Genomic DNA, 13,171 nt, shown 5'->3' with positions numbered 1-13,171 from the left:
TTCAGATTTTGCACATTTCAAAATTTCTAAGATAGAAAGGTGGTTTCATTTCATGAGTAAAATTAGAAATGGTCAACTTTCCCTCATTTCATTGGCCACTTTCCATTGTTCAATTATGTATAATATGCTGCCAGCTATTTCTTATTGGTTGTGGCACCCAATGAAAAAATCGGAATCTGCTGCAGTAATTGATAATTTCATGCACAAACAGAATGATAAGAGCCATTGGCTTTGAGATAAGGAGTTGTTACTGGTTATCAAGGTTCAAGTTCTACAAATGTCAAATATCTTAAAGCGTTATTAATTTAAAAAATTTAGAATGATGACTTCTCCAGCAAGGTTTTGTTTAACCGAAATACTTCTCCCAACATTTTTCAATCATGACTTTATAGTTGAGTTACTAAATCTTCAATATTTACTTTATTACAAATCATTAATCCTTGGAATATTTGGATGTAGTTTTAACCAATTATTGCTTAGAAAATTTTATAATTGAAAAATTGACAATTTAGTCATCAATTAGTATCTACAAGGGCGGTTCAATAAGTACCTGTGTTATAGATGAAGAAACCATTTTTTCAAAAACTTTTTTTTAGTCTTAACATAGTCCACTTCACTTTTAGAAAGATACACTTCTCCCAAGGTTCCGGTCATTTTTTTTAACCCCTTCAAAAAATAGGATTTGTTGAACTCTCCAAAATACGCCCCTGTCTCGGCGATAACTTCCTCATTTGAGCTAAATTTTTTCATGCAAGCCATTTCTTCATGTTAGGGAATAAGAAAAAAGTCACAGGGAGCCAGATCGGGTGAATACAGGGGGTGTGGCAGCAATTCATAACGTAGTTAATGCAGTTTGGCGGCGACAACTCCGGATCAGCTTGTTGTCCACCGTGAGCAATCGCTGCACCCATCAGGCCGACAATTTTTTCATCGCCAACTCATCATGTAAAATATTAATTGCCATTCCGGTCAACACACCCATGGCCTCTGCTACTTCGTGCACTTTCGTTCGTTGATCAGCGAGAATCATGGTGTGGACTTTTTGAATGATTTCCTCGGTAACCACGTCTGCCGGGCATCCTGGTCACTCCTCATCAAAAACAGATGTTCACCCACGTTTAAATTCGTTGAACCAATATCTAACTGTGGTCATAGATGGCGAAGTGTCCCCATAAACAGCATCCAACTTTGCTTTTATCTCCTCGCTTTTCTTCCCATCCAAAAACAAAAAGCAAATTACCGAACGATACCGCTCTTTTTCCATCTTAGCGAAAATCACAAAACACACTACTCGAATGGCTGCCAAATCCAAACTAACCTTTAAATCAGTCTGAAATTTGTTTTGCCATGGCTTGATAAATAGCAGCAAACGATGATTTCATAAACTTCCCTCAAGAACGCCCTTTGTCGTCAAACACGGATACTTATTGAACCGCGCTTGTATAACACAATCCTAACTTTACAGTTATTTTAAAAATGATTTGGTTTTTTTTTTTACTTTCCTACCATAACTGCATGCCTGTAATTATTTGTGTTAGAACCTTATTTTTCATTGTTTTTATTTGTCGGCTGCTGTAAAATTAATTATTTACGGTCCTTTGACCAAACTAGCATTTGTCTCCCACCAGTATTGCTCATGTTAGTTTATTTCATGATTTTATTCAAGTTTATCACTTAGTACTTTGTTGTGTAATTATGATACAACTCAAGTAGTAATTATGGACAGATGAAGAGTTTGACTTTTCATTAGTTTTAGTTTGCACATGAGTTAAAAATCTTTGAGAAGTATGCATGTTATGATTCTGTGGGCCTGTGGGGGAACCCATAACCCTCAATTTTATACATTTTTGAGTTAGTGGCATCAATGGAGTTACAGGAGGCGGGATTACCACATCCAGATTATTGTTCTTGAACATAGTTTTATTTCATGTTTTAAGGCAGACTTAGAACTCAGACTGCTGTTATGGATTGGTCAGTTAACATGCATGAGTCATGTACCCCTCAATGCTTAAGATATTTACTGAATTTTAGAAAGCCTAGATTCAAGACAATCTGAAAGAAGAAATCTACTTGAAAACAAAGATTTTTAATGAAGGGTGCACCATTTTGTTTGGCAAGTCATAAGTTTGTTCCAATATTAGTCTTTTCTGCTGTATTTCAAATTGTTGCTGCATAATTTTGAAGAAGTTACTCATGTTTCAGGTTCAAAAGGCAAAAAATGAATAAAATTTACATCAGATTGACGGATATGCCAGGTTTTGAAAAATAACTACTTAAATTACCTCTCTCCTGATAATTGTACTAGTCAGACCCCAGCATCTAAGTCTGTCAGATTTTACCTTGCAAATACACTTTTTGGTATCATTTATTCAGTGTGTACCTAAAAATGGATTGTATGTTAATAAAATTTTCCAAGGATTAGGGCAAATTTTTATGTACGAGGGTTATTTTTTAAGTTAGGCCTGTTTGGTCATTAAAGAAATACAGGGTCCGTACAAAAGGTATCAGGACTGGTTCCAAAAATCCAAATTTATTGCAGTTATCATTACAATTACGTAATAATCTTCAAAATACATTCCTCCTGCATCAATGCACTTAGTTCGATGCATCTGCCGCTCGTCGAAAGCCCGCTGAAAGTCCGGTGGAGCTAGGTTGGGGCTGTAGGGGGGGTGAGGCAACATTGTCACGTGGAATTTCATCAGCAGCTAAATTTCCAAGCGCAACAGTTTTTGTTCCTCGCTCAAGACTTTCAGCACCAGTTTCGCACACACTTTCCTCATCGCAAGATCCTCTGTTACAATGGTGTGGATAGTTCTGAATGAAAGGCTGGTCTACTCATTGATAAGCCTGTTAAATGAGTTCAAGGGTCTGTGTTGCGGATTTCCTGAGTTTAATGCAAAACTTCACCGCGTAGGGTTGCTCAATGGTGCACTCCATGCTGGCGCGACAACATAAACAATCACACATCACAAAAATCCACCTCCTGTCTCAACGCATGCCCGGAGATGACTGAACTAAAGTGTGCTTGAGTAGTGGGGGACCCCTCTACTGAGCCGACTGGTTGGACCCCCATCCACTGCTTTGTTGAGGCTACAGCAAACCAGTCCTAATACCTTTTGTACGGACCCTGTATATGCATTAGAAAATGTATTAGTGGCATTTTGGTTTCCTAAAGACGTACTATACTTTTCTTCATAATCAGCATTCTGTTATAAGCGCTTTTCTTAAAGCTGCACCAAATTCCATAATCCCTTGGCATAGAAGTTTGCTGCCTGGGATAAAATAGTGATGTGTCCAATAAGAGAAAATTTATCAGCCAGAGCATGAATTATCAATCATCGATCAGATCACAATTCTTAGTACACTTGTTGAATTGGGCTTGCCACTCCTCTCTTTATCAAGCACATTTGGTCGACCATTTTTGAAGTCTCTCCACCATTGCCTAACCTTTCCTTCAGTCATAATAGGAGATCCATGAATTAGGCAAATATCCAAACAATTTAGACTGCTGATGATCCTTATGCACAAACAAATGAGATCACAGCATGAACTTTGCAACTGGGATGAGCAATGATTTTTTCAGACATTGTTATCTGTATTCATCAACGGGAAAACAACTACTGAATCAGATTAATAACTTCATCAGCTTTGGAAATAATCAAAAGATGCCGGTTATGTGTACAACTTCGTTCTTACCCACCGACTTTTGAATATAAGAAAATGACCCTTACGTTTCAAATATGCCTCATAATTATTATATTTTGGTGTCTGTAGTACACCTCAAAAATTTTAATCAGTTTTCAAAATTTATTATAGAAATTCAAGGCAATTAAGCTGAATCAGAATCTATTCTTGAAGTCACCAATGAAGTTCTCCGCTGCCTTAGTTCCAGTGCTTAATGCTTCACCATGCCTCTTAATGCTGTGGATGCCGGTGCTCTTTAACTTCTCAAATCACCCATGGTTTCTCTCAAATACTTCTTCTTTGGCTGTAGATAATCCTTGCATCTTCTTAACAAGGTCGGGGTAAATAACTTTCACCTATCAAAAGATATTCTCGTTCATAATGTTGCATTACAATTGCTTTTCATTTGTCCATATGAGATATAACCTTTTGACATTATTGAGAATATATAATCATTGCATAAATATTCTTGTTTTATCCCTTTCATGCATCTATCTATTTAACCTTGTCCTTGAATTTAAGAATAATACAAATCATTTTAGTCAACCGATTGTATGTGCAAGTTAGATCAGCTGCGTACATACCTAGTTCTCGATTTTCAGTGATTTTACTTTTCATTTCTACAGTCAAATATATTCTCTTATGGCTGTCCTCTTTTGGCCTTTTCTTCAGGGATATATTTGCAAGTTATTAAACTTTGCCTAAAAAATCACAAATAATGTGTCTGGACCCAAGTTTGGAAAAATGTGTGATCGCTAATAGCACAAAGGGGCAAGCAGTATGAGTGCTGAACACAGACTGAAACAGCAGGTCTGTAATAAATCTCAGACTTCCTCTCTCCTCGTCACTCATTGTGTGAAACATCGCTAATTAAGCATGTCATTTATTAAAAATATTTTTTGCTAATTACGCAAGGTACTCGTTATGTGAGGTTTCACATATAGAAAGTACATTGATTTTTACTTGATGCAGTTTTGACCCCAGAGAAAGAACAAAATCATTTTTATGAAAATGAGTAGCCATAGCAACAATAATTTAGTCAGGAACAGTTCTACCATATTCTTAGCCCATAAGGTGGCCTTTTATTACTCCAAAATGTTCTCTAAAATCAGCCTTTGTCTTATGGGCCAAGGGTATAACTTCAACCTATTAGCACAAGCTGATTTTCCAGAAAAATCCCCTCTTAAGTATTTTTTTGCTTCATCAGACATAGAACATGGTTGCCTTTATTTAAAAATTTTGATCAATTCACAATTTTAGTCGGTAGTAAGCTATAGAGTTTAAAATTTTGTTTAAAGTATTTTCTAAAAAAATATCCCAAATAAATCATAAATTTATACAATGTAGCATGTTTAGTTACATCTCTCATGTATTACTGCCATTTATAGTCGCCAGGCATTCTATCTTAAGTAGTATCAGAGTGAAATGTAATGAAATAATTGACTTTGTAATTCCACACACTTTATTTAAAAACACACGACCCAGGTTTCGACGTTGAACGTCATCATCAGGTGGTCCTCATAGAAGCACGCTGGCTATATATACCTTCTGATCATAGGAGGGGGGGGTTGGTCAGAGAGGGAGGTCGGAGGGGTAAAAAGGTTACAATGTAGCTGGGAAGAAAAGAGAATTACATTTTTGATTTAGAAGAGTGGTAGGTCTAGGAGTGGGGAGTGGGAGGGATACAAAATTTCGTTGGCCAGATCATCTTTCCAACGGACACATTTCAAAATTTCTAACTGCTCCAAAGCATCGAGCCTTTGACCTTTTTCTTCAAAATGAATAATTTTTGTCACAAAGTCACTTTTGTGATCACTTTCGATGAGGTGTTTTGCAAAGAGGGATGTTATGTTCTTATTTTTTACACATGTTTGGTGTTCTTTAATCCTTTCTTTAAATTTCCGTCCTGTTTGTCCAATATACTTTGTGCTACAATCCGAGCACTTTAACTCATACACTCCACTCCTCTCGTTTTCGGGGACTTTGTCTTTAGTGTGAGAGATCAGGTTCTTAAGGCATGAACGACTGTAAAAGGCACATTTAATTTTTTCTTTAGGTAAACTTTTAATTACTTTTTGAGAAATAGTCCCAAGATATAGTATTCTCCGCCATTTGGCAGTGGGATCTTTTACATGTTCGGGGTTGTAAATGTGGCTTAAGGCTATTTTTGTAAGTTTATTCCGGTAAAGTTTATTTATTAGATCTTCTGAATACCCATTGTTTACTGCTAACGTTTTAATTACATTAAGTTCCTTATTTACATTGAATTTTGACATAGGGATAGCGGTCAAACGGTGGATCATTGCATGAAATGCCGAAAGCTTTTGGGTGAAGCAATGCCTTGAAGAGGAATTAATTAATTGGTCTGTATACATTTCTTTCCTAAAAATGGAATACTGTAACCCATCTTTGTCTTTAGAAATGGATAGGTCGAGGAAATTCAGGGAACCTTTTTCCTCTTTTTCACACGTGAATTGTACATTAGAATTGATAGAATTTAGATGTGCTAGAAACTGATCTAGTTGCCTATCAGAACCTGTCCACACACAGAAGACATCGTCTACATATCTTAACCAACAAAATACATTATTAATGAGAGGGTAGGCTGAGGAGAACAAAACTTTTTCAAAATTGTCCATATACATATCGGCCAGGAGTGGGGACAAGGGCGAGCCCTTGTCCCCACTCCTGGGGGACAAGGGCTCGCGTGTGTTTTTAAATAAAGTGTGTGGAATTACAAAGTCAATTATTTCATTACATTTCAATATGTTATGCAAATTCCACAAAGTTACGCCTGAGACAACAAATTTTAGTATCAGAGTGTTATAAAGGCATAGAAAATGATTGCTTTCAATGCAGATTATGATAATATGAAAATAATAACAGAAACTAAGCAATGCAAAAAATTAAAATGATAAAATCTTAAGAAAGAAGATTCTCTCACAGTATTGTATTTAAGGTTGAATTCATGCATTACGCTTCAGAACATGGAAAAAAGGCTGCTGAAAGGCATTTTGGCTCAGTAATGATGAATTTATGGGATTTTATGATGAATATACTTTGATGTACATGTAGCTGCTAATTTTTCACTGTAATAATTCAAATTTCTGAATATAAAATATAAACATCATTATATTTTGATCTTTTCTGTGTTTTCCAAGTGTTTTTCATAAATTATAATCTGAAAAATAATGGTCTGTCTTATGTGCCAGGAATGGAATTTTTGTGTGTGTTAATTGAATCATTTTTTAATTTTCTACATTACACATGCCTTTCTTTTTTTATGAATCTATAAAACTTTTCTTAATTATTTTTTATTCAGTTCTCTCAGTTTCAGCAGAAAATTGATTGGCAAGTGACTCCAGTAACTACAGAGTGCTCACAAAACATTTTGTTAGGAGGTACTTGAATTTGGAGATGCATGCTGATAGTGCTATTCCATGTGAACACTTTCAGTGACAGGTCACTTGTTTGGAAAGATTTCGTTGTAAATTCCATGAGCCAACTTGAAAAGGATTTAGGAATAGCAAAGTCAAATTTTTCTTTTGTTGGGAACTGTGGGACCCTCAAAAAGGAGAAAAAATGAAAAACATTAAATTTGAATTTCTCCAGTTGAACCGGCAGTGATAAAAGTTTCCAGTGTTATTATCCAAAGCTCAATGTTAAATTTTGCTTGAACAAAATAAAGGTGCTTGATGATAAGCATGACATGGCATGTGTATAAATTTCAAGTTTTAGCTAATACCATTGCCTATTGTTTCAGCGTAGTAGGTGATACAAATCAAGCCAAGCTATGAAGTTCTGGTCAGAGAAGAACATAATAACACAGCCTCAAAAACGCTGATATTGTCTTAATTGGTCAGTTCCCTCTTGAGTGTTCTCTGGGGGTTTTACACCACACAGATTTTTCTCCTACCAAGATGGATTTTAATAACTAGAAAGATTTATTTACAATGGGAAAATATACTGAAGACACTCTTGAAGTAACTGACTGAAAACTAAAATATAATTCAAGCTTCATTAAAAAATATTTTCACTTTTACGTATTTGGTTTTGGTTCCCAATAACCTTGTCAAATCAAGATTCTACTAATTTGTCGATAGAGTAGCCCTATAGTATGTGAGTTAATTTGTGAACTGAAGTCCATGTTTGTGGTTCCAAATCCTATGAACTTATATGGCAGTAAAATCAATAATTTTACTTATAAATGCATTGCTGCCTTGAATGGCCTATGTTGAAATTGTCTCTCCAGTTATATTTAGGGTTTATAACCTCCCCACTCCTTTTATTTCTTTTGTTTTCCATATCCTTCTTACAATTAGAAACCAAGGTCTGCTTGCATGAAGAATCTTTGATTCATGAATAAAGCTATGGTTTATGTTGAAATTGTTCTGTGTACAATTACTTATTAGCCGTCATATTCCATTCTTATAGCTGAAAAAGAAAGGTTCTTACAAGAACTCAGGAACTGTTTCCCTAGATTTCCTTGACATACGGAAGACATATTCATTCTTGGATTACGTCAAAGGAGGAACTCAAATCCATTGTTCATTTGCTATAGACTTTACAGGTAATCATGCATCTATTAATAATAGCCCAATATTACAAGTATAACTTCTTTAAAAGTTTGTTTGATATGAAAATTGAGTAAATGTGACATTTCATTCGGCTATTTAAAATGTGCTTGTTCCTTTATACAGGTTCAAATGGTGAGCCCACTTCCCCTGATTCACTGCATTTCATCAGCTCAATGCCAAATTCATATGAGATTGCCATTCAGTCTATAGGAAACATAATCAAAGATTATGACAGTGACCAGTCATTTCCTGTCCTCGGTTTTGGAGCTTGTATCCCTCCTCATGGAGTTGTTTCACATGAATTTTTTGTGAACCTAACCCAAGATAACCCTTACTGTATTGGAATAGAAGGTGTGAGCATGGTTAACTTACTATTTTCTTTATTAACTTTTCGTGGTAGTTGTGCGTGGTAGATGTGTTATCCAGTGTATAATAGATTTGAGCTGCATGATATTGTTTATGAGATTACAAAGGTGTCATTTGTAATATTAAGGATCATTCAGGATAATCTGAGGCATATTTCCGAGTTACCAATCCTCTCACATGCAATGCATGCCTATCCTTGTAAAGGTTGTTCATTTGCACATGTGTAAGTTATTTGTTCATGGTAAATATTGAAATAGAAGAATGTTTATTTAATTTGATGTACTGCTATTACAATAAATGTTGTGAGCATTTTTATAGAATATTCTTGTATATATATGGAGATCCTATAGTCATAAATATTTACTTGTTTTGGAGAATGTCTCATGGAAAAAATCAAAATGTCTCATGAAGTTTTTCAGTGTAACATTAAATTGCTTGTTTTCCAGTTAGCTTTCAAAATGATCTTAAAAGCATTTTCATTTCTTCCTGAATTTCCTCTCAGGTGTGTTAACTGCTTACCGGAATTGTATAAAGCAAGTGCAACTGTATGGGCCTACCAACTTTTCCCCTGTCATAAACCATGTGGCAAAATTTGCTATGACGTACAGGGATGGAACTAATTATTTCATTCTTTTGATAATAACTGATGGAGTCATCACAGATATGCCGAAAACCATTCAGGTAAATTAATCAAATTCACTTTAATATAGACATGATTCGACAGTCCTTAATTTGATTTCATACCCATTTTTGGTCATTCTCATTTATGTTTGCCTTTTGATGTCTGTTGATCTATCCTTTCAGCCTTATCTTATCACCTCTAAAATATTCATTAATTTTGTCCCATTGACCCTGTTAAATACCTAATCCACAAAGCCTACAAATGCCTACTGCTCTTGATCTTGGCTCCCTGCGCACTATCCACATCTTTACAGTCTTGAGATATTGTACATGTTTTGGATTAGCCATCCATCCCCTCAGTCTTATCCTGTCAACCATAAAATATTCATTAATTTTGTCCTGTTTACACTGTTGAATACCTCAATCCACAAATTCTACAAATGCCTACTGCTAATTTTTTTTACGCTCCTTTTACCTATAAACTCAAAAAAAATATATTCTGGTATCAAAAAATTATTTAGCATAAAAATGTTTAGTGTTATTGCTTTTTTATGATGAACCATAATAATACATATCAGTTTTATGCCTTGAATATGTATTTCTCATTATTATTATTTAACTGGGTGTTACTTTGACATGAGACAAGGAAAACAAATATTGGAGCATTTTAGTGTAATTTCATTTATTTAGAGTTTTGTTGAATCCAGTGTAGTTTTCTGTTGGTTTTCATATTATTTTAAAATTAATTCATTATCTATTGATACTGGGATCATGGTAGTCCAGTGGGTAGAGCATTTGACTACTGGACAGGGTTCAATTTCCGGATGACACCTCAGGGCACCCTTAGCTTTGACCAAGCTGTGTGATTTTTTGGGTACCAGATCTTTCTGGGGAACAATAGGTGGAATAGGGGAAGTAACTGGCCACCCTACACTAATGTGTTGATTTAACATGCTGTTGGGCTTTAAACTTAGTGAGCTCTACCTATCGGACCAATCTTTGGGTTGATAACTGTGTTTTTTAGGATCTATTGATATAATTTTACTCTTTTATGTCCTGCAATCATTTCAGTTCTATTATTAATATTTTTTCTGTTTTCGGCTTCCTTTAGGCTATTGTCTCAGCTTCTGCTTTACCAATGTCAATAATCATTGTTGGTGTGGGATCTGCTGACTTTGGTGCAATGGAAGTGTTGGATTCTGATGGAACCCCTCTGACTGCTCCTAACGGCAGCAGAGCTGTTCGAGATATTGTTCAATTCGTTCCACTACGTAATTTCATGAAGTCTGGCGTGGATTATCATACGGCTATGGTGACACTGGCCAAAGAAGTGCTTGCAGAAATACCATCTCAGTTTCTTAGCTACATGAAGGTCAATAATGTTGTTCCTCCTCCTGTTGCTGGGAATATCCAGCCTGTTGCATTGCCTCCTAATCCCGAGTTTTTATGAATCCAAATGTTTTCAGGAATGTGGTCATAAGAAATGTGCATTTATGGTGAGATTTGGAAAGCTGGTGTTTAATACAAAAGATAAGTTCAGTGTAAGATCAATTTGTTTATCAAATCCATTTCTCGCCATGCATGACTTCATTGCTATAGATAACTTAAAGGTTAAATATAAATAATGATAGGATTTGGTACTTTCCTGGCATATGCTGTGTATGAAGTTTTTATTTGTTTTGCATCATATCGGGTGATCAATTGCAAAAATTTCAGTGGCCATGAACCTCAATTCCCTAGGAATGCCAGAATTGACCACCAAAGCATTGGCAACTGATCACTTGGCCTGCTAGAAGACGTACCTACAAATGCAGGAACCCCAAGTCCATTATTTCCAAATATTTGACATGACAGCAAATTAAAATTCTACCATTCAGCTTGAAGGTATCATATCAAATTTTATTGCATGACCATCAGAAAACTAGGATTTGCTTGAACAATGTAAAATATTAGTATAATTTCCTGGGTATAACTTATAGTATGCTGCTGCTAACTCTATGCTATTGATAGCTTTCTTCATTCCCTCGAACCATATTGTCTGTTTTTGTTTTATTCTCTTTTTGAAGGTAGCTTCAAATCAGTTCACCTTAGGGTAGTCATATCTATGAAATGAAACTATACTTTTTTGGCATTTGAAATTGTAGCAAATGTAAAATGACTAGTTTGCTTGAATAAATTGATGGAGTCATGGCTTTCTGACATTGATGTAAAATTTGAACCCTTGTTGGAACATGTTTGAATTATTCTGTTTGTTTAATTTAAGTTAACTAGTTGTTTCAAATAATTGGCTTGATGCTTGACTTGACAAGTGATCCCCATCAGTTGTCTTCTTCACTTGTGGTTTTACTTGGACTGTGTATGGGTGCCAAGAATGGGTCACACCTTTTGATCACACTTCAGGGTCATGCTAGGCATGATAATTTCTAATTAATTAGAATTTCATGAGCTCTCTGCTTGACTAGAGCCAATTTTCTGTAATTGCTTGTATATTGAGATGCCATACTCTGTTGAAAAGGGGATCGAGATGGTGCGGGGGCTAACGTACTGGCTTCCCACCCTGAGGGCGCGGGTTCAAATCCCGGCGGTGTTGAATATTTTTCAGAGGTATCTCGATCCCTACTTGAGGTGCTTTGTGGAGGGCACTTTGAGTGAGTACGCCGTCCGTCGGATGGGACGTTAAGCCGCGGACCCCTTGGCGCCTTTCGTAAAGAGTAGGCTAATGCCGACGCCGGGTTTCTCTCCACCCTTCATCCTTTCCTGTCCTTCCCCTATGGCGCAAAGACCTTAGCTGTCGGTCGCCTCCCCTCAAAACTACTACTACTCTGTTGAAAAACCCAATGGGTTTAAAGTGAACTTTACATCATACAATTGTTTTGCTTCATTAAAATCATCACTTTTATATCTATTTAAGTCATATTTGGGTCAATCAAAGTTGGATGATGATCACTTGAGGCCTTCAGTAAAATTTATTTTAAAAGTAATAGAAAAAATGAATTTAGCAATAGAGACTGGAAGATAGTCATTGACTAACTTAAGGTGCATGTATATATATATGTATTTTATAACTGTCTCTTAAAATTTAAACTGCTCTGGAATAGCAGGTTTTTGTTATTCAAATTAATACACAATTACTTCCATTGGAAATGGTTACCACCAGTTGCCCTGTGCAATATCAAATTTTTCATATATTTTTACATACATTCTATTGTTAACTTTAGATCACTTGTAGAAGTGTCAAACTTAAAATTTTATGAAAGTACTCAACAGATTGATGTACATATATTTTTATATTTTATTGATATATTTTTATCATCATGTAATATTTGCATATTGTAATATTTGGTTTGCATTATGTGATGTTAGATTTTTGCAAGATGGAGACCAGATGGCCATTGGTTACTTAATTTACTCACCTTTCAATTATGGACAACTCTTTTACGAGTTAAAAAAATTATATGGCCACATGAAACACTACTAGCTCAATGGTTACCTCCATAATTTATAGTTTTCCAACATTTGTAAAATTTCGTTTGGGTCATTAGAATTTGTCTATCATCACATTGTTTCTTATCCTGTTATTTATATTAATTAAATTTAACATATTCCTCAATGTATAACATCTTTAAAAATTTGGGTGGTGGGCTGATGAGCTATTCACTGCTTGCAACTTTGCTTGAAGTTAATAGCTAATTAATAAAACGTAAGGAGCTAAGCAAATGTGATGTGTAATCCTAAATACCTGCATTTCAGCATGGCATATAAATGAAATTTGTATCTGATTATGAGTAAAATTCATATTCAGTCATTAAATGGTAATATTTTTTTTCCCTGGCCTATCTCTGAAAAACTGTATATCAAACATTGCAATGATTCCTGTGATCAATGTCTATTCTGAAAATGTTAATGCCAAAAAAAGTTGCTTA

At 35.3% G+C, this 13,171-nt stretch overlaps 1 protein-coding gene across 1 annotated transcript in view; it reads left to right on the top strand.

Annotated features, from left to right (window-relative positions):
* LOC139694040 (copine-8-like) overlaps positions 1 to 13,171 on the top strand; it is a 25,069-nt gene extending 11,898 nt beyond the window's left edge. The window contains exons 6-9 of the mRNA XM_071592445.1: positions 8,119 to 8,254; positions 8,385 to 8,612; positions 9,130 to 9,308; positions 10,360 to 13,171. Of these exons, the coding sequence (XP_071448546.1) occupies positions 8,119 to 8,254; positions 8,385 to 8,612; positions 9,130 to 9,308; positions 10,360 to 10,698 (882 nt within the window). The 3' untranslated portion in view covers positions 10,699 to 13,171. The remainder of the gene's footprint in view (positions 1 to 8,118; positions 8,255 to 8,384; positions 8,613 to 9,129; positions 9,309 to 10,359) is intronic.

The sequence above is a fragment of the Hetaerina americana genome, unplaced genomic scaffold (assembly GCF_022747635.1).
Source record: "Hetaerina americana unplaced genomic scaffold, ioHetAmer1.1.p SCAF_5, whole genome shotgun sequence".
NCBI lineage: Eukaryota > Metazoa > Arthropoda > Insecta > Odonata > Calopterygidae > Hetaerina > Hetaerina americana.
The sequence above is the reverse complement of the archived record's forward strand: the minus strand, read 5'-3'. Positions and strand labels throughout refer to the sequence as shown.